Source organism: Crassostrea angulata, chromosome 3 (assembly GCF_025612915.1).
Source record: "Crassostrea angulata isolate pt1a10 chromosome 3, ASM2561291v2, whole genome shotgun sequence".
NCBI classification, from domain to species: domain Eukaryota; kingdom Metazoa; phylum Mollusca; class Bivalvia; order Ostreida; family Ostreidae; genus Magallana; species Magallana angulata.
Window position 1 is genome coordinate 31,880,942 of NC_069113.1, and position 22,653 is coordinate 31,903,594.

At 32.7% G+C, this 22,653-nt stretch overlaps 2 protein-coding genes across 3 annotated transcripts in view; both read left to right on the top strand.

Annotated features, from left to right (window-relative positions):
• Window positions 1-2,871: 2,871 nt before the first annotated feature.
• LOC128175042 (E3 ubiquitin-protein ligase XIAP-like) overlaps window positions 2,872-22,653 on the top strand; it is a 79,803-nt gene continuing 60,021 nt past the window's right edge. For both annotated transcript variants that reach the window (XR_008242628.1, XM_052840427.1), the window contains exons 1-3: window positions 2,872-2,978; window positions 3,520-4,356; window positions 4,813-4,933. Coding sequence is in view for 1 of the 2 variants with exons in the window: in XM_052840427.1 (XP_052696387.1) it covers window positions 3,793-4,356; window positions 4,813-4,933 (685 nt within the window). In the remaining variant the exon portion in view is untranslated. The remainder of the gene's footprint in view (window positions 2,979-3,519; window positions 4,357-4,812; window positions 4,934-22,653) is intronic.
• On the top strand, window positions 5,042-22,547 carry LOC128175043 (uncharacterized). Its single transcript, XM_052840429.1, has 24 exons — window positions 5,042-5,598; window positions 8,442-8,544; window positions 8,660-8,707; window positions 8,899-8,990; window positions 9,843-10,134; window positions 10,663-10,709; window positions 12,421-12,468; window positions 12,651-12,707; window positions 12,918-12,965; window positions 13,940-13,996; window positions 14,207-14,254; window positions 14,665-14,721; window positions 16,516-16,572; window positions 16,668-16,724; window positions 16,818-16,874; window positions 17,269-17,310; window positions 17,548-17,589; window positions 17,709-17,780; window positions 18,331-18,384; window positions 18,909-18,941; window positions 19,203-19,232; window positions 20,411-20,527; window positions 21,580-21,759; window positions 22,264-22,547. Exons 2-24 carry the CDS (start codon window positions 8,442-8,444, stop codon window positions 22,339-22,341), a joined length of 1,716 nt encoding a protein of 571 aa, XP_052696389.1. The 5' UTR covers window positions 5,042-5,598; the 3' UTR covers window positions 22,342-22,547.

Consider the following 22,653-nt stretch of genomic DNA (forward strand, 5'->3'; position numbering starts at 1 on the left):
GGAGACATATATAAGGGGTTGTTAATGATAATTATTAAAAGAAATAAAAAAAAAAATTGAAAAAAAAAATTTAGAAAAAAAAAGGGGGGGGTAGTGCACGGTCCAGTCCACAAGCACCTGTGCCACTGCACTGGCAAGATATATCCAATATACGAGGGAACAAGACTGACTGAAATCCAGGCGCAGATACTTATAAAATTCCTCGATAATTGTGGACCGTTTTCCTGTGTATGTTATAACATCGCACATGCGCAAACAACACACTGTGGCAGATCGAGCAATGTCAATGATCGCATGGATTTTAGAAACGGTGGAACGGATGGAAACGATGTTACATTGTCATTTTCTTGGATTTACTATCATTTATCTACTGTGTTCGATGTAGTGCCGCCTGGGTTTTCAAAAAGACGCAGACGTTATTCACTCTGTATGAACGACACACGTGTTCGATGTGAATGCATAGTGAGGCAGCACTGTATGTGCACAATAATAAAGATATCTGGAAAATCCTTTCACAGAATAAACATATTTTGTATTTCATTGATTGTTGTTTTCTTTTACAAACATTTTACTACAATGTGTAGTTCATGCATTTAGAAGTCCGTGCAACCTGAATGCCTCGATCGGAAAGCAACCGACCGTAACTTTCTCAACCGATATATATACCCCAGTGGCAGTAGAGGAGCGATCGAAACTAATATGGCGACCAAATGCTTTTATGAATTCATGTCAGCTTTAATATGCAATTCTTTATTCAATTTACTATTGAAATCGGACGTTCATCCGAATCTCGGGACAATGTACAATGCATAAGTAATAATTGATGTTAGATTATCATTACCAAAGAATCCTCAGTTTGGAATAAAACAAATATATATTCATATAGCTGGAATGTTAACTGGAGGAACTAAATTGCCGAAGTGGGATGTGACCCGATTTTCGATCTATTGGGCGATTTCATTTATCTTGAAAAGGGCACAAAACTCGCTTGTCTTACTAAATGCATGTACACTAATTCCAAAACATTCGATCCAAAGTATAATACATGTAATTGTTGCAATACAAATGTCAAAAAATTCATTTGACACCCTCCCCATGGATCTATGTCAATGGATGAGTTCATTCAAACCTTAGCCGTTGCGTGAGTGTTAGAAACAGGGACGTATATACATGTACGTCCCTGATTTAATATATTCACTGGTGTTAAGCCGATATGCGTACCATTTGGTACGCATATCATAAGATGGCGACGACCTCTGCAGGTTCGTAAGTTTACACAACTCTTTTTATTTATTCAGATCGTATTTCAGCGGGTAAAACATCAGTGTTTGAAGGGCTAGCGAGTCTTCGCATGTAGCAACCTATAAAATAATCTATAACTGCATATTAATTGATATTTTCTTCGTTAATTAAAATTCCGATGATATGCGTACCTACAAAAACAGATATACGTACCATAAAACAAATAAGAATTTCTGGATATGCGTACCATCGGTAAGATATACGTACCACTAATATACAAATTGATTTGTTTTTTTTTTTAAGGTAATTATAATTTATAACTTATTTAACTGTATTTCGTAAAAAAAATATTAAAAAACTTGTTAAATAAAAACTATAAATGAAAAAAAAAATCATCTAAGAAAGAAATACAGGTGATTTAGATTGCCTGATATATAATCATCAGATTACCAAAATCTCACTTAATTTAAGTCCAAATTCAACATTCAAGTCCGAATGATGCAGATATGTAGAGTACTTCAATTTCTTTATCAGAAAAAAATATTCAAGTATGAAAAATGATTTTGTTTATATATACAGTCAAACTTCGTTATCTCGAACTAGATGGGACTGTTTATAACTTCGAGATATCCGAGTATTCGAGATTTTGAGGGTACGAATACGATACTTAAAAAAATGAGTGGTTGTTAATTACAAATCACTTCGACATATCCATTGTATTCGAGATATCGGTGTTCAAGATATCGAAGTTTAACTGTATAAAATTACAAACGAATGAAACAATAGACAAATAAAAGAATATTTTGTTCAAAAATTTACCATTTAATGTTGAATTCTGTTTGAATGATAAAGCATGAAACAATTTAATTCGGCGTATTTATCATTTTAAAACAATTGACATTAAACAGATAGGATAATTTCTTGACAACTATTTAAATATTATCTACTTACATGGGATTCGTCCATTCTTGTTTCTGAATTCTCTGAAAAAAAGTATTGCCAGAATCGAGGTTCAGTATTAAGCGTATATCAAAACAGATTGAACCGACCGACCGAAAACAAGAGATCAATTAGTATGATATAATGAAAATTTGAATGTTTATTTCCCGCTACTATAAAGTAATGATATATGTCCAAGTTCTCAACATACTGAAAACCGCACAGTTCAGTGAAAATAAGAAAACACAAAATACAATAGGAGAGTAGCTGGTACCCATATCATCAAAATATGGTACGTATATCCAAAAACATAAACATGCCGTAGGTACGCATATCATCGGGATTTTCATTAACGAAGAAAACATCAATTAATATGCAGTTTTAGATTATTTTATAGGTTGCTACATGTGAAGACTCGCTAGCCCTTCAAACACTGACGTTTTACCCGCTGAAATACGATCTGAATAAATAAAAAGAGTTGTGTAAACTTACGAACCTGCAGAGGTCGTCGCCATCTTCTGATATGCGTACCAAAATTCCCTATACCCGCAACACAAATTTTGGCGAGCGATCGCGAGCGCTCGCTCTGTTGAACACGCCTCAGTGATATTTGTTAGGCAAGCTATGCACAAACAATCGTAACTTCTCGGTCATTTCCCTCACCGCAATATGTTCATTGGTTCCGGAAAAGGACGAGCATGATTCGTAACAGTTTCTCCGAATGGGAGGTTATTCATTTTCATCCAGCATCTGTTGTGCCTCTCGGTTTTCATTGCTACATGTGGGATGTGGGTTAGGTAAGAAGTGTTTATACACAGTGATCTTCAGAGATACGTCATGTAGTGTATTGTGAGGAGGGGGGTGTTAACTTCCGCTTTATTTATAAATCGGGCTCGGCGTCCTTTTCGCGGGATTCTGGACACAGACCACAATTATTTTTCCCTCTTATTCCTTTATACAAAAATAAATCATATAAAAAATTCCACCGGCTCAAATGAGTTCAAATACAGCATACCTATAGAATGAAACTAGTCCAACAACATATCCAAACTACAGGAAAATCAATCGAGAGGGGACTGAGATATGGTCCCTAAAATAACCCCTACCCACAGGGGCTCGTCACGAAATTTTTCCAACCTTTTATATATACCACCTCTGTACTATAAAATACACAAGGGGGGAATCAAAACTCGAAAAAATCGCTACCTCCCGATTTCGGTCGCCTCGTATTAATTCTTCTCGGACGTTAAACCCTGACCACAGTTATTAAGATCTATGTAAAACAAAATATATGAGCATACAGTGAACTACAAATTTGTATCTTTTTTTTTTTGTTAGATACTGAGTCAAAACCAATCTTTGATGAGTGTTTCTCACCAAGGACTTCCAGTTGTATCTGCAGGGATTTGTCAAAGTATTTTTGAGTCCTTAACTTCATCATAAAGACTCAGTAAGCTCAATCGATCCTATATGTCAAATGCTTTGGTGATTTGTAAATATTAACCAGGGTTAAAGGAAGTCAACTAAGACACATTTGGCAGCATTTTTCAGACTGTTGTATCCCATATATACCTCATTACATTAAACGGGTAAAAAACAACCGAGAATATAATGTCATCAGAAGACATGCAAAACAATCCAAGTTCATTTGATGAACGATCTTTCTCTAATCAAAGGGGGGCAGCAGCTGAATCCATAAATGTGTCAATTGAAAGTAGTGACAATGTGCCAATTGAAATATGTACTGACATGATGCCAGTTGAATGTAGTGACAAGATGCCAATCCAATGTAGTGAGCCACCCCAGGAGATGACTCAGCCCCCGATAGGATTAGTTATTGAAGAAGTTCCACAGAATTCTGAGTATGTAAACTTGGAGGGAAATTCAGCTCAAGCAAGCAGAGCTTCGAATCCAATAGTGCCGGTATTCCACCTTAGCCAATCAATTCATGATGACAACAGGTTGCATCAGTTTACTGAAAGACTGGACACATTTTCATGCTGGTCTTCTCCACAACGTAGAGAAGATATGGCACTGGCAGGCTTTTACTATACGGGTTGTGGAGACAGGGTGCGTTGTGCCTTTTGCAATCTTCAGCTACAAGAGTGGAATATTGATGTTGAGCCTTTTTCACGACATACGTATGAGAATCCAAGGTGTCCTTTTATAGAGAAAGTAAGGCGTTGGGCAAATACTGAAAAAGTGGTTATTAATATGGGGGTGGTACATTTTTTTATTGTCAAACAATACGCGTGGGTATTAAATACATTGTTGCATGATTTACAACTCCTCAATTTTGATATTGTAACCATACGCATACAGGGGGGGGGGGGGGGGTATTTTATGTGGTTTTAAGCTTTAATACTGTGTAACCAATGTACATGTATTTCCCTCATGAGTAAATAACCACTTTTATGGTAGGGTAAAATATTTTTATGTTTTATTATATTTCTTACTTATTAAATAAAGAATTCAAATTCGAATAAAGCAGTTTCTTGAGCTATTCAAAAATGATCATGGAAAACAAAATCGCAATTCACTATAATTATTCAACTGATTTACTGTCCTTTTTAGGTGTAATTAATAAAAACAATTTGTTATACTGATCCATGTGATTAAATTCATACATAGCCAACTTGTTGCATGAATATGACAAGTCTGATTGATGAAGAAGTGGTAAAGGAAGTACTAGCATTTGGATTCCAGTGGAACGATGTAGAAGTGGCTGTTGCCAGACTGCTGTCCTGTAGATGTGAGTACATGCACCATAGAAACAGATCTGTTTCAAGAATCTAAACTATGGAAAGCCGTATGGTACCCCCACATTATTATTATATTTTACTATATAATATGGTCACAATAAAAATGTCCTGCCAAAAATAATCATCACTTCAATTTCCTTACATTTTTATTTTCACCCCACAATAATTATAATTGTACCCGCACTTTATTACAATTATCATAATCTGCTCCAAATAAAAATGTTAACCAAAAATAATAATATCTCACACAAAAAGAAAACAACATAATTATCTATTTCCTAAAGATAATTATTGTAAATATCACAATCATCTCGGTTTCCTTTATTATTGTGTGCTTACAATAATAACCTTGTCCAGAAGACATTATTATTGTTGGTAGAAAGATTTAGACTCTTGAAAAGAAACGATTATCTGACTCTGAATCACAATAATAATCTCTGCCTTTTTTCGGGCAGAGGTTATTATTTGGACGCTTGAAATTTGAAACGTTTTTTAAAATGAGGTAGAGTGGAGGAGATTATTTCATGCGTGACTGTAATCAAGCGTCTGGTTGAGAGGAAATTCACGTGACCCTAGTTTCGCTTTACTTTAACTGAGTAGGCACCGAAGGCACATGGTAACGGTCTTGCGATCGGTCTGAGAAGCTTATGAGAAGGTATGTTAGTGATTTTAAACTAAATGAAACTAAACGAATGGAACAGTTTTTAAACACTGTTTTTAATAATATGTTTTACAAATTACGGTGCGACCGTTGAGGCGAGGGAAGCATATAACCGTATAACGAAATATGTACACTGAGAGAATTGCAGACGTTTAGGCCCCAACATGTTTAGGCCCCAAGACGGTTAGGCCCCAGGTAAGATGTTTAGGCCCCAAGATGTTTAGGCCCCAAGATGTTTAGGCACCTGTTGTTTATAATAATACATGTAACTGATAGTTGAAAGAGCATGGCTTTTAAGCACTTTGGAGCCAATAAATGCAATTTACTTTAATTTGTAGTAAACTAACAATCGTTACGCAAACATGGCGTTGTTTACTTTATATACAAGTTCTTGAAAAACTTTAATCACGAAAAACATTATGCTGTTAACTTGCATGCACACGCTATCAATGATAGTATCATCCAGCATGGTTATGTGTCCGTGCTTTAAATCAGTTAATACCGTGATCAAATCATACTATCATCACAAAGAAAACAAATGTTATATAAGGGGAAGTATTTCATTATTGATATTTCAAGAAAAGAAACCAAATTATTATATTTTTTTCTATTATTGGAATTATACAACACTTGAATGTCATAAAATTGTTCAGTAAGCTTATTTATGGCAACTGATTTATACATTATATTTTTAAGAACCCTTATATATCCCAAAAGAATTCACCTACTTTTTACCCAAATACAAGTTCAATTCAATTCTTTATTCGCTCAAGACCAGTTCACTGGTATTTGAGGTTCAAAATCAGTATATACAAATGTACACAAACACAGTCAAGGATCACATGTACAGTAGGAGTAATAATGACAAAAAAAGGTTAAAATCACAATACAATAGGTTGTTAAAGTTGGTTTCTGGAAGAACAGACTTTGAAAATTTTCTTAATAAATATTGACAAGTTTTTCTACATGTACATTAGAAGTATCCATGAGTGAAATATTATTTCTGTGATCATATTTGTACAATGAAAGGATATATCCCCAAATTATGTAATTTTTCTGCCAATGAAGCTTAACTTGTATTTGGCCTGTCTTCTTCATGGTTTACTTCCAAAGTGAGGTGTGAAACACTCATTGTATTACTAGAGGAGCAGGATACGGTGGGGTGTTGTTTTAACAATTTAATTCATGTCATACACAAAGTAAATGAAAGTCTTTACCGTTTCTTTGATCTCTAATTTAAATTAGAAAATTGATTATAGAAAATAATATGATGTGACAAAATAATATGATATTTATAAAATAAAAAATTATGCATAAGATGTAGATTATACTTCTTTATAATTTTTAAAGTAAATGAAGTTTTAAATAATAAAATGTAAATTATAATTAACTTATACAAATGGATGCTGGTGCCTAAACCATTATTCATTTAAAAAATAAAATGAAAATTATAATTAACTTAGAAAAATGTAGGCTGGTGCCTAAACATCTTGGGGCCTAAACATGTTGGGGCCTAAGCGTCTTATCAATGAAGGGCCTAAACATCTTGGGGCCTAAAAGTCTTGCTACCCACTGAGATGTACATGTGTGGCTGTACGTATCACTGTAATAAATAAAACATACATGCTAAGTATACTGTTTTATTTATGGTACATCAATTTAAACGCATGACGTTCTTGAAATTACGTATTTTATTTGGTTTTCAAAAGTTTTACTTTGATTCATCATTCAGTTATTGTGTGAACATGAGGATCGAGAACGCCATTTGCAATGCTTGGAATTGCATTGTGGGTCAAAATTGACACCAAAAAAATCTGACGGATCAATGTGCAAGACAACTAATATGACATAACTCAATTGTATTTGAAAGAGTACAGATTCATTAATTATTTTTATCTTTGCTTTTCTCGTGAGAGCGTTAAATGGTAAACCATATTTATACAGGGAACTGCGCTGCTCCGATACAAATAAGGCATTACTGGTCCTAGTAGCTGACCCCCCAAAAAACCTGTTGAGTAAATGTGCAGCTGGTCTGAATTTGTTATTTTCCAGTAGAGCTCGCTTTGGTATAAACAATTAGGTATTAGTTATTAAATAGGTAGGGAATTCCATGTTGGCAGCTATAAAGATGGAGGGGCAGGTCTATTGTAACCCCCACTCCTTATACTAATTGAATTCTTTGCTTTGTGTTTATTTGTAAGTGAAATGAGAGTGGGCGGTAATGATTTTTCTAGTTTCATGCTAGCTTATCTGGGGAGATGGGGGGGGGGGGGGGGGGGGGGGCAGTAATCGGAGAGCTCCCACCCAAACAAGTCCCACATTTTCATATTAATTCTTTTTATGTGTTTGCAATTTTATATAGATAATCTTGTTGAATATTAGTTTTCTGATGAAATGCATTTAAACATGTCCATACATGAGTTTATATATTTAAAAGGAAATAAATTTACATATTATTTAATGTATTGTTGGGGCACAAGAGGGGTTGGCATGAATAGATATCTAATAATCACACATAAATACTGAAAATAATATATACATAATAAGGAATCTTTCTTTGATTATTATGAGGTGATCATTTTGTTCGAGACATGATAAAGTCTCATTAGCCATTCCAGCTTATTGGATTTGAACATGCCCCTTACTAATATTATCCCCTCATAATACTCAAAGAAAGATTCAATATTATTTTAAATGATCTATTCGACAATGAAATGGCTTTTATGCTGCTATTACCAGAAAAGTAATTTTTCATTGTTTAAATTTTGAAATTGTATTGTTTCAATTTCTTTGCTTGTACTATAAGTTCTAAGTATTGTTCATTTAATATCTCACAGATGTTTTGTATGGAATGTGGTATGCAGCTTGGTGATGGGAAGGCAAAATTTTGTGGGAATTGTGGTACCAAGGTACCCTCAGCCTCCAAAGAAACAGATCCTGGTTTGTACTGAGAATTGTGATTTCACTGAAAAACAAGCAATGTGCTTTATATCAATCCTTTGACAATGATAGCACTACATAAAACACAGAATGAAGGTTTAAATTGAAATTGCAGGTGTTGAAGTCCTCCCTCCTTCGTTTGTTCAGGGAACTTTATCTCAAGGTATTGAATTGCAAAATTGATAAACGAATATCTTATAATACAGCATTACATATAAGAGTTTAAAAAAAATATACCATAGAATGGATGGATTTTCATACATTAATTGAAACCATTATGGACATATTCATGACTGAATTGTCAAAATTGATTATATTAATTAATGAAATTATATTATTTAATTTGTTTTTAAGGCGCAATGGAGAGTTTAGCGAAACTTAAAGAAAAATATCCCACCAACATTGGACACAAACCAGTGTCGAAGAAACGAACAAGTGAATCAAAAGTAAACAAATATGATTTTCAGTTTTGGCACTACTTATGCATAATTAAGCAACACTTATGACTGCATGTTGTTTTTGTTTTTTGTTTTTAATTCGGTATAGTTTTAGATAAGGCCACACCAATGTAATTTCTTGTTCGTCAGACATCCAGTAAAAAAAAGGTGCAAGCAAGCAATTAAAGGGGCATGGTCACGATTTTGGTCAAATTCCATTTTTATGTTTTTATTATTTACAATGTTTTAGAAATGCAGATCTAATAATCAAACAAAATTTGAGAGTCATTCATAGAGTTATAAGCAAGATACAGGGCTCACAATTCTTTGTCATGTAAACAACTTAAGGCTCGTGCCCTGTTTTTTGTTTACAAAGATTCAATAATTTAAAACCAGTAAAAAATCTTTTTCCAAAATCGTGACCATGCCTCTTTAAATGAAAAAATTACCATTTTTTGTAGCCTAAATTTTTAGGCGGTACATATATATCTATATGTATATTTTTTCTACTTGTTTCTGATTTATAAATTAAAACTATTTAAAATGCGAAAAATAGAGTGGAGGTAGAACAGAAAGCAGCACAAAATTTTCATGGATGCATGAAATTAATAATTAATATTATTTGTATAGTTTTATTTAAATACAATTGTGCGGGGACCGACAGACAATAAATTATGATGGTATTGGCCTAAAGATGATGTTTATCTTTTAATTAAATCTTCATATTAATTTGGATTTATTAATGAAAATAACCCACTATTATATGGGTTTATGATATATTATAAAAAAAAAAATTATTTAGACAATGAGTATTGCTTGTGTTTTGAGATTAAGAAAACTACATATAGTTCAACATTTCAGGAAATGATCATCCATGTAATGGACAAAAAGAAAAAAGCACTCAAAAGAGCTTTTCCAAGTGACAGTGGGTTAACAGGCTGTTTAAAAATAAAAGCAAATTACAATCAAACCACCAAAAATTGGATGGACTCCCTTAAACACCATTTCAGAGGAAATATAGATTTTATCCCCCACATTATGGGTAGAAATGGGTTGGAACCCATCAGTACCGACTGTAGCCTAGAGCAGATAGAAAGTATGAAAATCCAGAAAAAATCTGCTTTAAAGATCTATGCCATGGCAAAGGGAAAAGGTAACTATATTGAACATTTGACAGTGAAAAATGAATGTTGAAATTGAATGGTTGTACAAACAATTACTAGATCATGCATGGTTGTTTAAACCAGAGCAGTGTTAATTAATATTGTAATTGGTATACATGAACTATAAATGTTTAGCTGTTGTGTTGCTGTGAAATGATAGCTTATGGAACAATTAATGGACTTGTATATATGGGCCAAAATGCTCATTAATTTTGTATTTCTTACTCCAGACAACAAAAGCTTTCCTTTTATGCAGATGTGTGTAGCTTTGTATAGCAATGTAATGACTCTAGAAAATATAATTTACAATCTTCTTGTTCAAGAAAGAAATATTGGCATATACATGTACCGTTAATGTTTGTTCTAAAATTGGATACAATTGGAAAACACAGAATATTCGAAGCAAATGAGAGACATCAAAATTTTATTATTAATTATATATAAATATTGCAAAGAATCCGTAAAACTTTTAACTTTTTTAATGTCAAATTTTTCTTTTTTCATTTGGGTACTTTTAGATAGGCAAGAAATTGTACAAAAATTTAAAACGCAGAACATCCAAGAGGTTTATATCAGTGTTTTAAATTAATTTCTTTGTATGAATATTCCTTTGATTTTTATTGTTTTATTTCAACCTAGTTATTGACTTTCTTTTCTTTTGTCTGTTCAGTTGATAACAACCATTACATCTATAGAATACATGTTACTTCAAATGTGGATAGAATGGAGAAGGGGTATCAAAAATGAAAGATATTTTATTCATGTACAAAATATTGTTATCAACCTGAGATTGAAATTAAAGTCTTATTCAACTTATTTAGGTTGTGTACTTTGGTAATTCGAATAAAATATACCTGATATTATTTAATGGGACTTAACAATTCAACTGTAAACATTTTGAAGTACATGTATTTGAAGGTTCTTGAACAGTTAAGGGTCCTCCACACCTTTCTTTGGGAAAAGCTCTGCATAGTAGCCCAGACTTCTAAATTACTTAAAGGGGCATGCATGGTCATGATTTTGGTCAAATTTTATTTCTCTATTTTCATTGTTACAATGACATGTGGTGATAACGAACAGTGTTCAAATTCAAAAGTCCAAAGGAAAGTTACAAAATAGGAGCAGAGTGAACACTGACCTATTTAATTCTAAAAAAGAAAAAAAGAAAAAAGGTAGGGTTAGGTGCCATGGAGGAGAGAGCATCCTTGGTCGTTGTATCGACCATGTTTAAGTAATGAACAACCGAAATTTGAGAATCGGTCGTAGAGTTATACCTGGTAAGTAAGATACAGAGCGTACAATTCTATGCTAGTTAAACAAGGCCCATGCCTTGGTTTTTGTTTACATCTATGTTTCGATCAATATACCAGAAAAAAAGTTCTTTTTAAGCTGATTTTTCTATCTGATAATTCGTTTTGAACATAAATAAGCTGCAGTTTCTAGCATTTGTCATATTTATTGTCGGTCTAAACTTTGAAATTCAAATGTTTACAAAAAACCATGACCTGTCAGAGTTTTGTTTACCTTCCAGAGAATTGTGAGCTCTGTATCTCATTATTTTATAATTTGATGACTGACAATATTATTTTGCTTGATTTTTAGAAATGTCTTGATGAACATTAAATTAAAAACAGAATTTTTTTTTTTACCAAACCAGTGACCATACCCCTTTAAACTTGTTGGATTTCTAGCAAGTATTTGACTTGTAAATAACAGAAAAAAAAATCAAAATGGGGGGGGGGGTCAACTTTTAAAACTTTACCACTATTTATTAAAATGCCCCTGTGGTATTCTGGACTTGTGGGTCGTTAGCTGCACCCATTGTTTCATAATTAGTTAAAATCACCATTTTGTGACGTACTGTCATAAAAATTAGACATCACAGGGTGTTAAGGACCCTTAACTAGATTGTTATCAATTGTCATTGATTGAATCTTGAATTACTTATGTTTTGCTTTTTTTTCTTTTCATTTTTTTTTGTTGCTGGAAATTAATTCCAAAGAAATATTTACAGAGACACCAGTGTTTTTGCATTTATAATATACCTGTATTTTTATGAGTATCTTTTTTCTACAAAGTCAAATTAAATTGAGAACAACAACAAATCATATCATTAATAAGTTTTCATTTAATACAGTCTTTTAAGATATTTAATATGTTTATGCAATACACTTGTCAATTTACTGCTATTCATCCTTCATTTTATGAATCTCATTAATGAATTCCTTAAAGAAAAGCATTTTCTGAAATATTATAGCACTTTTGATCATTTAAAGGTTATGGAGTCCGACGAAGAAATGCCAAAAATTGAATTGCAGAAACCAGTAAGGATATTTTGCCTTTTTGACTTAATAATGCTTATGCAATGCATATAGGAATGAATTTAAACTATTTAGATTTTTTTATTTTGGTAAAGTGGAGCCTAGTGTAATGATTCATTGTCTCCATAAAGATTTTAAGGAGAAGCATTAAGTGGTAATATTTTTGATATGTTTTCTTTCTGTAGTCCTCTAAATGTGGTGGAAAGAGTTTATCAAAGATATCCACTATGCAGAGTAATGATGTGAGTCTTTTTTTTTTGGATACACTGAAAGTAATTTACCAATGCCTTAATGAGTGTATTTCCCATGTGCATTATTGTTTTGAGATTCTAAAAAAGAATACATGCATACTATTGGTATAGCAAAAGTTGCTGTCTTCATGTAGGATACGTGTAAAAACAAATGATTTTATATCCTGTAGTTATTTCTTAAAATTTAATTATTTTTTGAAGGTTGTGGAATCCGACGAAGAAATGCCAAAAATTAGATTGCAGAAACCAGTAAGTATATTTTGTGTTTCTGACTTTACATTGTATACTTGGATCTAGGAATGAATTTCATTTTTAGCTCACCTGAGCTGAAAGCTCAAGTGAGCTTTTCTGATCACATTTTGTCTGTCGTCTGTCCATCCGTCTGTCCGTAAACTTATCACATTTTCAACATCTTCTCAAGAACTACTGGGCCAATTTCAACCAAACTTGGCACAAATCATCTTTAGGCAAAGGGGATTCAAAGTTGTGATAATTAAGGGTCACACCTTTTTTCAAGGGGAGATATTTAGAAATTAATGAGAAATTATGAGAAATATTCAAAAATCTTCTTCTCAAGAACCATAAAGCCAGGAAAGCTGAAACTTGTGTGGAAGCATCCTCAGATAGTGTAGATTCAAAGTTGTGAAAATTATGACCCCCAGGGGGTAGGGTAGGACCACAATGGGTGCTCGAAGTTTTACATAGGAATATATAGAGTAAATCTTTAAAAATATTCTTCTCAGAAACTAATCAGCCAGATGAATCTTTACACTAGAAATTGTTAAAACTTTGGATCCAGGACGATTCTACGGCCTCACAAAAAGGTTCAGAGTTTGATGTAGCTTTATATTCCATATATAAACAATTGTTAAGGATCTTTTTGAGAACTGCAATACTCAACATGTGATATGACTTTAAAATCATCCTGTTAGAAAAAGTGACTAATGATTATAAATAGAAAAGAATATCCAAGGGGAAAATGGAGATTATTTATACAGGATCTACATGTATTATTGTACATTGTCCAGAAAGTTTGTATTATGGCTCCATTTAGCTGATTTTATCATACCTATTGTGTCTCAGGTGAGCAAAGTGGCCCATGGGCCTCCTGTTTGTTATCACTGTAGGAAGGGAAAGGGGAGACCAGGGTAAAGATTCATTGTCTCCATACAGATGTTGAAGAGAATTATTATGAATATTTTTGATATGTTTTCTTTCTGTAGTCCTCTAAATGTGGTGGAAAGAGTTTACCAAAAATATCCACTATGCAGAGTGATGATGTGAGTCTTTTTTTTTGGATACACTGAAAGTAATTTACCAATGCCTTAATGAGTGTATTTCCCATGTTCATAATTGTTTTGAGATTCTAATAAAAGAATACATGCAAACTCTCGGTATAGCAAAAGTTGCTGTCTTCATGTAGGGTACATGTAAAAACAAATGATTTTTTATCCTGTAGTTATTTCTTAAAATTTAATTATTTTTTGAAGGTTGTGGAATCCGACGAAGAAATGCCAAAAATTAGATTGCAGAAACCAGTAAGTATATTTTGTGTTTCTGACTTTACATTGTATACTTGGATCTAGGAATGAATTTCATTTTTAGCTCACCTGAGCTGAAAGCTCAAGTGAGCTATTCTGATCACATTTTGTCTGTCGTCTGTCCGTCTGTTCATATGTCCGTCTGTCTGTAAACTTTTCACATTTTCAACATCTTCTCCCGAACCACTGGGCTTATTCAAACCAAACTAGGCACAAAGCATCCTTAGCCTAAGATGATTCAAAATTGTGAAAAAGTTAAGGACCACGCCCTTTTGCAAAGGAATGATTTTCATTTTTTATTACTACTGTACGAAGGGAAAGGGGAGACCAGGGATAAGATTCATTGTCTCCATACAGATGTTGAAGAGAATTATTATGAATATTTTTGATATGTTTTCTTTCTGTAGTCCTCTAAATGCGGTGGAAAGAGTTTACCAAAGATATCCACTATGCAGAGTGATGATGTGAGTCTTTTTTTTGGATACACTGAAAGTAATTCTCTATACAGATGTTGAAGAGAATTATTATGTCTCCCCTTTCAAAGGGGAGACATATTGTTTTTGTCGACTTTCTTATTCTTCTTCTTCTTATTCTTCTTATTCTTCTTATTCTTCTTCATCCAAATTTGTCCAAGCCGTAACTTAAATACCCTTTGACATTGAGACTTCAAACTTGGAACATAGGTAGATGGTATTAAGAAGGAGTGCACGCCACCAAAATTTTTGACCTTGACCTATTTTCTTTTTCAAGGTCAAGCGTTTTATAAAAAAATAGAGTTTGGACTATAACACAAGATTCCTTAAACATACAAACTTTTAACTTGTATCATAGATAGATGGTATATAGTCCAGTTGAACCTTACCAAAATTTTTGACCTTGACCTTAAAATTTTATTTCAAGGTCAAATCAGAAAAAAACTTCATTGTTCACCTCCTAAATATTCTTTGACAGAAGGACTTCAAACTTTACACAAAGAACAATTATAATACACTGAGGTGTACTTTTGATAAACATTTGACCTTGACCTTATTTTACTCAAGGTCAACTTGAGAAAAAATAATTAAGTTTTGTCTGGGTGGTAACTTAGATACCTTTTGACATTAAGACTTCAAACTTGGAACATAGCTAGATGGTATTGAGAAGAAGTGCACGCCATCAAAAATTTTGACCTTGACCTATTATCTTCTTCAAGGTCATGCGTTTTATAAAAAATATAGTCCGGACCATAACACAAGACTCCTTAATCATACAATCTTTTAACTTGTATCATACATAGATGGTATATAGTCCAGTTCAACCTTACCAAATTTTTTTACCTTGACCTAAAAATTTCATTTTAAGGTCAAATTAGAAAAAACTTCTTTGTTCACCTCCTAAATATTCTTTGACAGAAGGACTTCAAACTTTACACAAAGAACAATTATAATACACTGAGGTGTACTATTGATAAACATTTGACCTTGACCTTGTTTTACTCAAGGTCAACTTGAGAAAAAATAATTAAATTTTGTCTGGGTGGTAACTTAGATACCTTTTGACATTAAGACTTCAAACTTGGAACATAGCTAGATGGTATTGAGAAGAAGTGCACGCCATCAAAATTTTTGACCTTGACCTATTATCTTCTTCAAGGTCAAGCGTTTTATAAAAAATATAGTCCGGACCATAACACAAGACTCCTTAATCATACAATCTTTTAACTTGTATCATACATAGATGGTATATAGTCCAGTTCAACCTTACCAAAAATTTTTACCTTGACCTAAAAATTTCATTTCAAGGTCAAATTAGAAAAAACTTCATTGTTCACCTCCTAAATATTCTTTGACAGAAGGACTTCAAACTTTACACAAAGAACAATTATAATACACTGAGGTGTACTATTGATAAACATTTGACCTTGACCTTGTTTTACTCAAGGTCAAATTAAGAAAAAATAATTAAATTTTGTCTGGGTGGTAACTTGGATACCTTTTGACATTAAGGCTTCAAACTTGGAACATAGGTAGATGGTATTGAGAAGGAGTGCACGCCTCCATAATTTTTGACCTTGACCAATCTTGTGTCTCAAGTTAATTCATTTTCTAAACTGTATCATATATGGATGATATCTAACATATAGCTGACTTCATTCTTTTTCACTTATTAAATTTGCCCCATATTACAATCCTTGGGGAGAAGGGGAGACATGTGTTTTTTTGTATAAAAAAACAATACCCACTAGTTATGAATATTTTTGATATGTTTTATTTCTGTAGTCCTCTAAATGCGGTGGAAAGAGTTTACCAAAGATGTCCGCTATGCAGAGTGATGATGTGAGTCTTTTTTTTTGGATACACTGAAAGTAATTCTCTATACAGATGTTGAAGAGAATCATTATGAATATTTTTGATATGTTTTCTTTCTGTAGTCCTCTAAATGTGGTGGAAAGAGTTTACCAAAGATGTCCGCTATGCAGAGTGATGATGTGAGTCTTTTTTTTGGATACACTGAAAGTAATTCTCCATACAGATGTTGAAGAGAATTATTATGAATATTTTTGATATGTTTTCTTCTGTAGTCCTCTAAATGTGGTGGAAAGAGTTTACCAAAGATATCCACTATGCAGAGTGATGATGTGAGTCTTTTTTTTTGGATACACTGAAAGTAATTTACCAATGCCTTAATGAGTGTATTTCCCATGTGCATAATTGTTTTGAGATTCTAATAAAAGAATACATGCATACTCTCGGTATAGCTAAAGTTGCTGTCTTCATGTAGGGTACATGTAAAAACAAATGATTTTTATCTTGTTGCAATTTCTTCCAATCGAACTATTGTTGGGAATTTCATATTTTGTTGAACAGTTGCAAATAATATTTATTATTTTAACACTCTTATTTTTTTAGATTTTTCATAATGATTAGACAATGAACTTAAACTGTAATTCATCCTTCATTTTATAATACTCACTGGTGTATTCCTTCAAAAAGAAGTGTTTTCTAGAATATTTTGCATTTGTTATTTTAAAGATTGTGGAGTCGGATGTGGAATTGCCTAAAGTTCCATTACCAGTAAGTTTATTTTGTGTTTCTGACTTTTTAATCTCAATTTCTTCTAGTTTACCTTAACTGTCAGATATTTTTTATACAGAATGAAAAATGAGTAAAATTGGAAATCTCTTAAGTTATTGATTGTGATAAGACAATGAACTTAAAACTGTTATATAATCTTTCATTTCATAATTTTCACTGATGTATTCTTTTAAAAAATAGCATTTTTTAATAGAGTAACACTTTTGTTTTTCAAAGGTTGTGGAGTCGGATGTGGAATTGCCCCAAGTTTCATTACCAGTAAGTGTGTTTTATTACAGTATGTAGTTAACACAGAGACTAGGGTAATGATGCATTGTCTTCATACAGATTTTGGTGAGAAGTATTATGTATATTTTTAATATGTTTTCTTTCTGTAGTCCTCTAAATGTAGTGGAGAGAACATGCCATTGGGGAGAAAAATCAAGAGTTCCACTATGCAGAGTGATGATGTAAGTCTTGTTGGAATACACTGGTATTAATTTAAACATGCAGGCCTTATCTTGTAATGGAAATTACTAGAAACTAAAATTTGACACAAAGATTGCTTGTGATTTGTAAATATGTCTGACTGAGCTTTCAAATTGGTCATTTGTGCAAGTTTGAGGCCACTGTATAAAAATGTGCATCCGTTACCATCTAGTAGAGGCATTCAGGATTATCATGCAAAAATTTGTGTATATTAAAGTTGCAAAGTTGTAAACTACGTTAGTGGTTGACCGACCCATTTTGTAGAAGTTGTAACATTTTAAGACTGTTGGAAACAATAATGTACATTGTAAGTGAGACTTGATCTTCATGCAATCCACCTAGATACACCCGAGGTGTGTTCAACAGGGTGAGCTCCAAAATTCCCTATATCAGCAACACAAAATTTAGCGAGAGCTTGCGAGCGGGCTCTCTGCTGAACACACCTCAGTACTCCAACTAAGTCTGATAACTTTTTTTTGGTTCCTGTAATGATCTTACAACTTAATTTGTGTGTTGTGTCATTATTTTTAGCTGCCAGATTTGTGTTCCTCGAAAGAAGAATCTCCATGTATAAAAGAGGATGAGGTATTTGTATAGATTTAGACATAAATGCTTTCTTTGGTGATTCATTTGGATATATAAAGGTGGCAACTTTGCAGATCTGCAATGATCGCTACCTTCATAACCCACATGAATCATCAAAGAGAACATTTTATTGTTTATATTTACATCTTTCTTTAACATCTTTCTTGATAAATGGATTGTTAAAAGTAAGTAAAATTAGCTAAAATTATTGCCAATGTACATCAGAACGATAGCTAAAAGAAACAGCCAAATTCTCCTTAGCGAATTTGCGAGGCTGACATCATGCTTATTTCGTACAGTCCATGATATTTATTAGGTTGCTGTAGGTTTAGACCAATCGATAAACAGGGCTTGTAGATTTCAGTCCTGTCAGTTTCTACAGAGCTATGAATTACAATTAATTTCCATTAGAGATATAAGGAAGGGATCATTCTTGATGAATGTAAATATGTGTCTATTTTATAAAGGAATACATTTTTCCTGATGTAAGCATTTACAGTTATATTTTATTTCACTTTTCACAGCTCATGGACAGAGAAGTTGAAAAGTTTTTTGATGTAAGTAAATGTAAACAAAGAACAAGTCATTATTTAGAAAAACATTAGGGGAAATATCTACCTTATAAGCATATTTAATTTATATAAGCATTTATTGACATTGTACATTAAAATATACTAGATAAAGGTACTTAACAGAAATACCCTTTGCCTTCAAATGGCTGTGTTCAGAGGACTTTTTATTATATGTTTGCATGTATTTCACTTCTCTTAATCCAAAGTCAGCAAACTCATCTAACTTCATTTTACTTTTATTTATAGTTAATGGACAAGAAGATCAAGAGGAAGACAGTTAGTAAAATGTTCAATTTACTATTAGTCATTAATTGATTTGCTTATCTCCTGAGTCACCCAGGTGGCATGGGATGGAAACTGAATGCTTATGGGGGGGGGGGGGGGGGGGGGGGGGATGGGGGGTTTAAAGCTGTCTACCTAAAATATAAATATATCTAAACTTTAAAGAAGGAGTATGATTGATTTTATGACTTAATTGATTCAAATCTTATATCTACTTTTGGATATATTTCAAAAGAACTGTTTGAAAAAATAGGTGCTGGGAAAGGGTTTAATATGCTTTAAAACAAAATTTGAGATTGTGTTGCTGTGGGGGCTAGGGTGTGTACATTTATTCAAGTATTCCCTGACTGCTCCGTTTATTGGCTTTGGTACTCGGGGAAACCCTTAAAGCCTGTGGGCCTCTTGTTTTAGTAGAGTACTTGCTTTGGAAGCTACTATGGCTTGTAATAAAAACTTAATTAAATTCATATTTAACAGGAACAGATAATGATTTTGACATAACATGGGACATACATAAACTGTATACTATATATACGGTAGTCTGTCCCAACTTATTGCTTCCATCACTTTTTGATAATTCTTAATAAAAGTACACATACCTGTGAAAGAATTACTGTTGAAATCAATAAAAGAGAAAATATCCAAGGTATCTTCATCGACGGATTATCATTTTTCTTTTATATACATGTAAGTTCACAGGAACAAAAAATAGTTTCTTATGCAGAGTTATAACGGGAAATGTTTGAATATCTTTTCACCATTGGAACTCACTCAGAATACCTCGCACAATTTTTTAATGTTATCATCAGGGCTATTTCAATACTGATGCAAAAAATATTTCATTACTGATGCAAAAAAAAAAACCCCATAGACTTTCTATTTCGGGATGTTTATTGAAACCTGGAGCGGTAGAGGGGGCGTTTCCTAACAGATACATGTACTCTAGACATTTTTCAAATTAGTGGATGAACGTAGTTGGAGTAGAAAAGTATTTATGGTTATTATTGAAATATCAAGCAAAAAGTGGTGGAGGCAAAAACTCGGGACAGAGTTTAGTACATGTACATAAAAAAAGTGGACATGGATCATATTCTTATTCTTACATATTTATTATTATTGACACATTTATTTTCTTACTTGCATGATTTAACTTGACATATATTTTTCTTTAGATGGCCGATGAATATGAAATACGATTTCCAAAGGAAGGGAAACGTATTACAATAGTTTATGAAGTTCATGGTGGAATGGCTTTAAGCAGGCCGTTTGACACTGATGACACAATGCTGGTATGAAAAAGCAGAGTGATTGCATTACATTGTACATACACTAAGGTCAAGATCTAGTAAATGATCCCAGACTCTCTTTTAAGTGCTAGAACCATTATGACGTCATAATTGATTTGAAGAATCTTTTCCCTGTACTTCAGGCTTTAGAGGAATTATGTAGAAAATAAAACAATTTCTTGAGATTCTATGTTAAATCATGGAAAAAGTATTCCCAATAGCTATATTCAATTTGACATCATTTTAAAGAGAAAGTCAAGAGTTGTTTAATTCCGTTTTTGGAGAGACTAGGAATTTTATGTATATTTTATTGGTCAGAAATAGACAAAACTCCAAAATTTGTTCCTTATTTCCTTCCTATTTCATTGAAAATGATAGTTTAAAATATGATTTTTCATTGTGTTTACCAAAAATTTTAGCCCTGATACACCCTATTAAACAAAGCTATTGTTATGAAGCATCACGGAAAGAATTTATATCTTAAATTTTATAAACCTGATACTAGATCTTGACCTTAAATCTTTATTAATTGTCTTGTACATTTTAAATGTTTTTGCCTAAAACCCTAAATACATTTTGTCGCCCATAAAAAATTAAACCATTTTAAGTTCATAGTGTTTCCACTTGGAATGAATAATATAATTTCTTACAGCAGAACTTGGTGATACATGTAGCAAATCATAAGGAACAAAGAAAAAATTGTTATATTTAAACTGTAATTTGTTGCACATGTACATATGGCAAGATTGGGTCAATTATGACTCAAGAACACCAAATCCTCTTCTTTAATCGATGAACAAGAAAAGCTTTGCTTCTAAATTAGAGATCTTAATAATGTTCAAGATAATAAACCATGTAAATAGAATGGTGTACACAAGAAAGAAGAAAATCTTCGGGGCAAGGTTGTAGATACCATTTGACTACTTTAAGAGGGCAGCAGAAGGTGCATTTGAGTGCTACAGGGAATTTTGCCCCCTTCCCCTAGAAGTGAATTCAATTTTGTTGTGTGTACTTAAAATCTAAAAATAAATTTAAAATCTTTATTTGTTTTTCAGAGTGTTTTTACATTCGCTTGTCAGGAAATCAACCCGGAAATATTGCCTCCATCATTTTACTTTGAATGTGTCTCTACCGAATCATGCATGTTTGCGAATTGCCAGCATTCATTTAAGTTGGAAGAATGCCACGGTATCAACATTAGAGACATTCCAGATGTGCTGTTGTTAAAGGAGGCGGTAAGTGAACATCTTTTTTTTTATCATATCAAAATTAATTACATTATTTTTTTAATATTTAATCGATTTAATAAAAAATCCTAAAGTAATTTAATTTAGCAGACCAATATATATACAGTTAAAACTATCTCCATTATGCCCTTTTTCTTACTTTTTCTATTTGGTATGCTGTTGGAATTTTCTATGGTGGGAACCTAGCTGTGTTATATTTCTTCTGTTAATATGTTGGAGGCAACTAAAAAGTGGTGTCTCCAAGTGAGGCTAAACTGCAGAAGTTTAATTATTTTTTTGTTGCACAGAAAAGATACTTTATAATAAAGTAATTGTTCAAAGAGCCAACCAGTGGTGTCTACATTTGATTAAAATATTATACTGAATAAAATGTTAACAATACACAAAATAAATGAATAAATCCTGCAATTCCAAATTTTTATACACCTGCCATATTGTAAGCTATGGTCAAATAATGTATTACAGCTACATTAACTTGTGCTTTCCTTTTAGGAATACAGTTTGGATGACACACTAACTAATTACGGTGATGTGCACCTGCGGGGAAGTGTTGGTCCAGTGTTTCATTGACTGTTTTAACACCTTCAGAGATACCTGATCATCAATAATATGTTTTTTTTGCAATGTGTTCCAGAAAGAAATCTATATACGTTCATGCTACCCAACCTCACATGCTTCTTCATCCATTTTGCTCACCTATAGAATTATGTTTCTGATTAGAGGTTTTTCATGAACACAAATATGAATTCTATGCAATAATAAATTTATAACAGCAATTCGTTGAACTGTTTTTCCCCTATCCTTGTCAAAAGGATATTGTCTATGTGCTGGTATAGGAAGTGAGTGCATTGGGATTTGGTGTCTTCAATCTGATTGCAGTAG

Bases quoted from the DNA above. Each gene is read 5' to 3' on its own strand.
- LOC128175043 (XM_052840429.1), top strand. From the start codon at position 8,442: ATGTTTTGTATGGAATGTGGTATGCAGCTTGGTGATGGGAAGGCAAAA. The intron at 13,997-14,206 runs GTGAGTCTTTTT...TATTTTTTGAAG, and splicing joins CCACTATGCAGAGTGATGAT to GTTGTGGAATCCGACGAAGA. The intron at 14,255-14,664 runs GTAAGTATATTT...TTCTTTCTGTAG, and splicing joins AAATTAGATTGCAGAAACCA to TCCTCTAAATGCGGTGGAAA.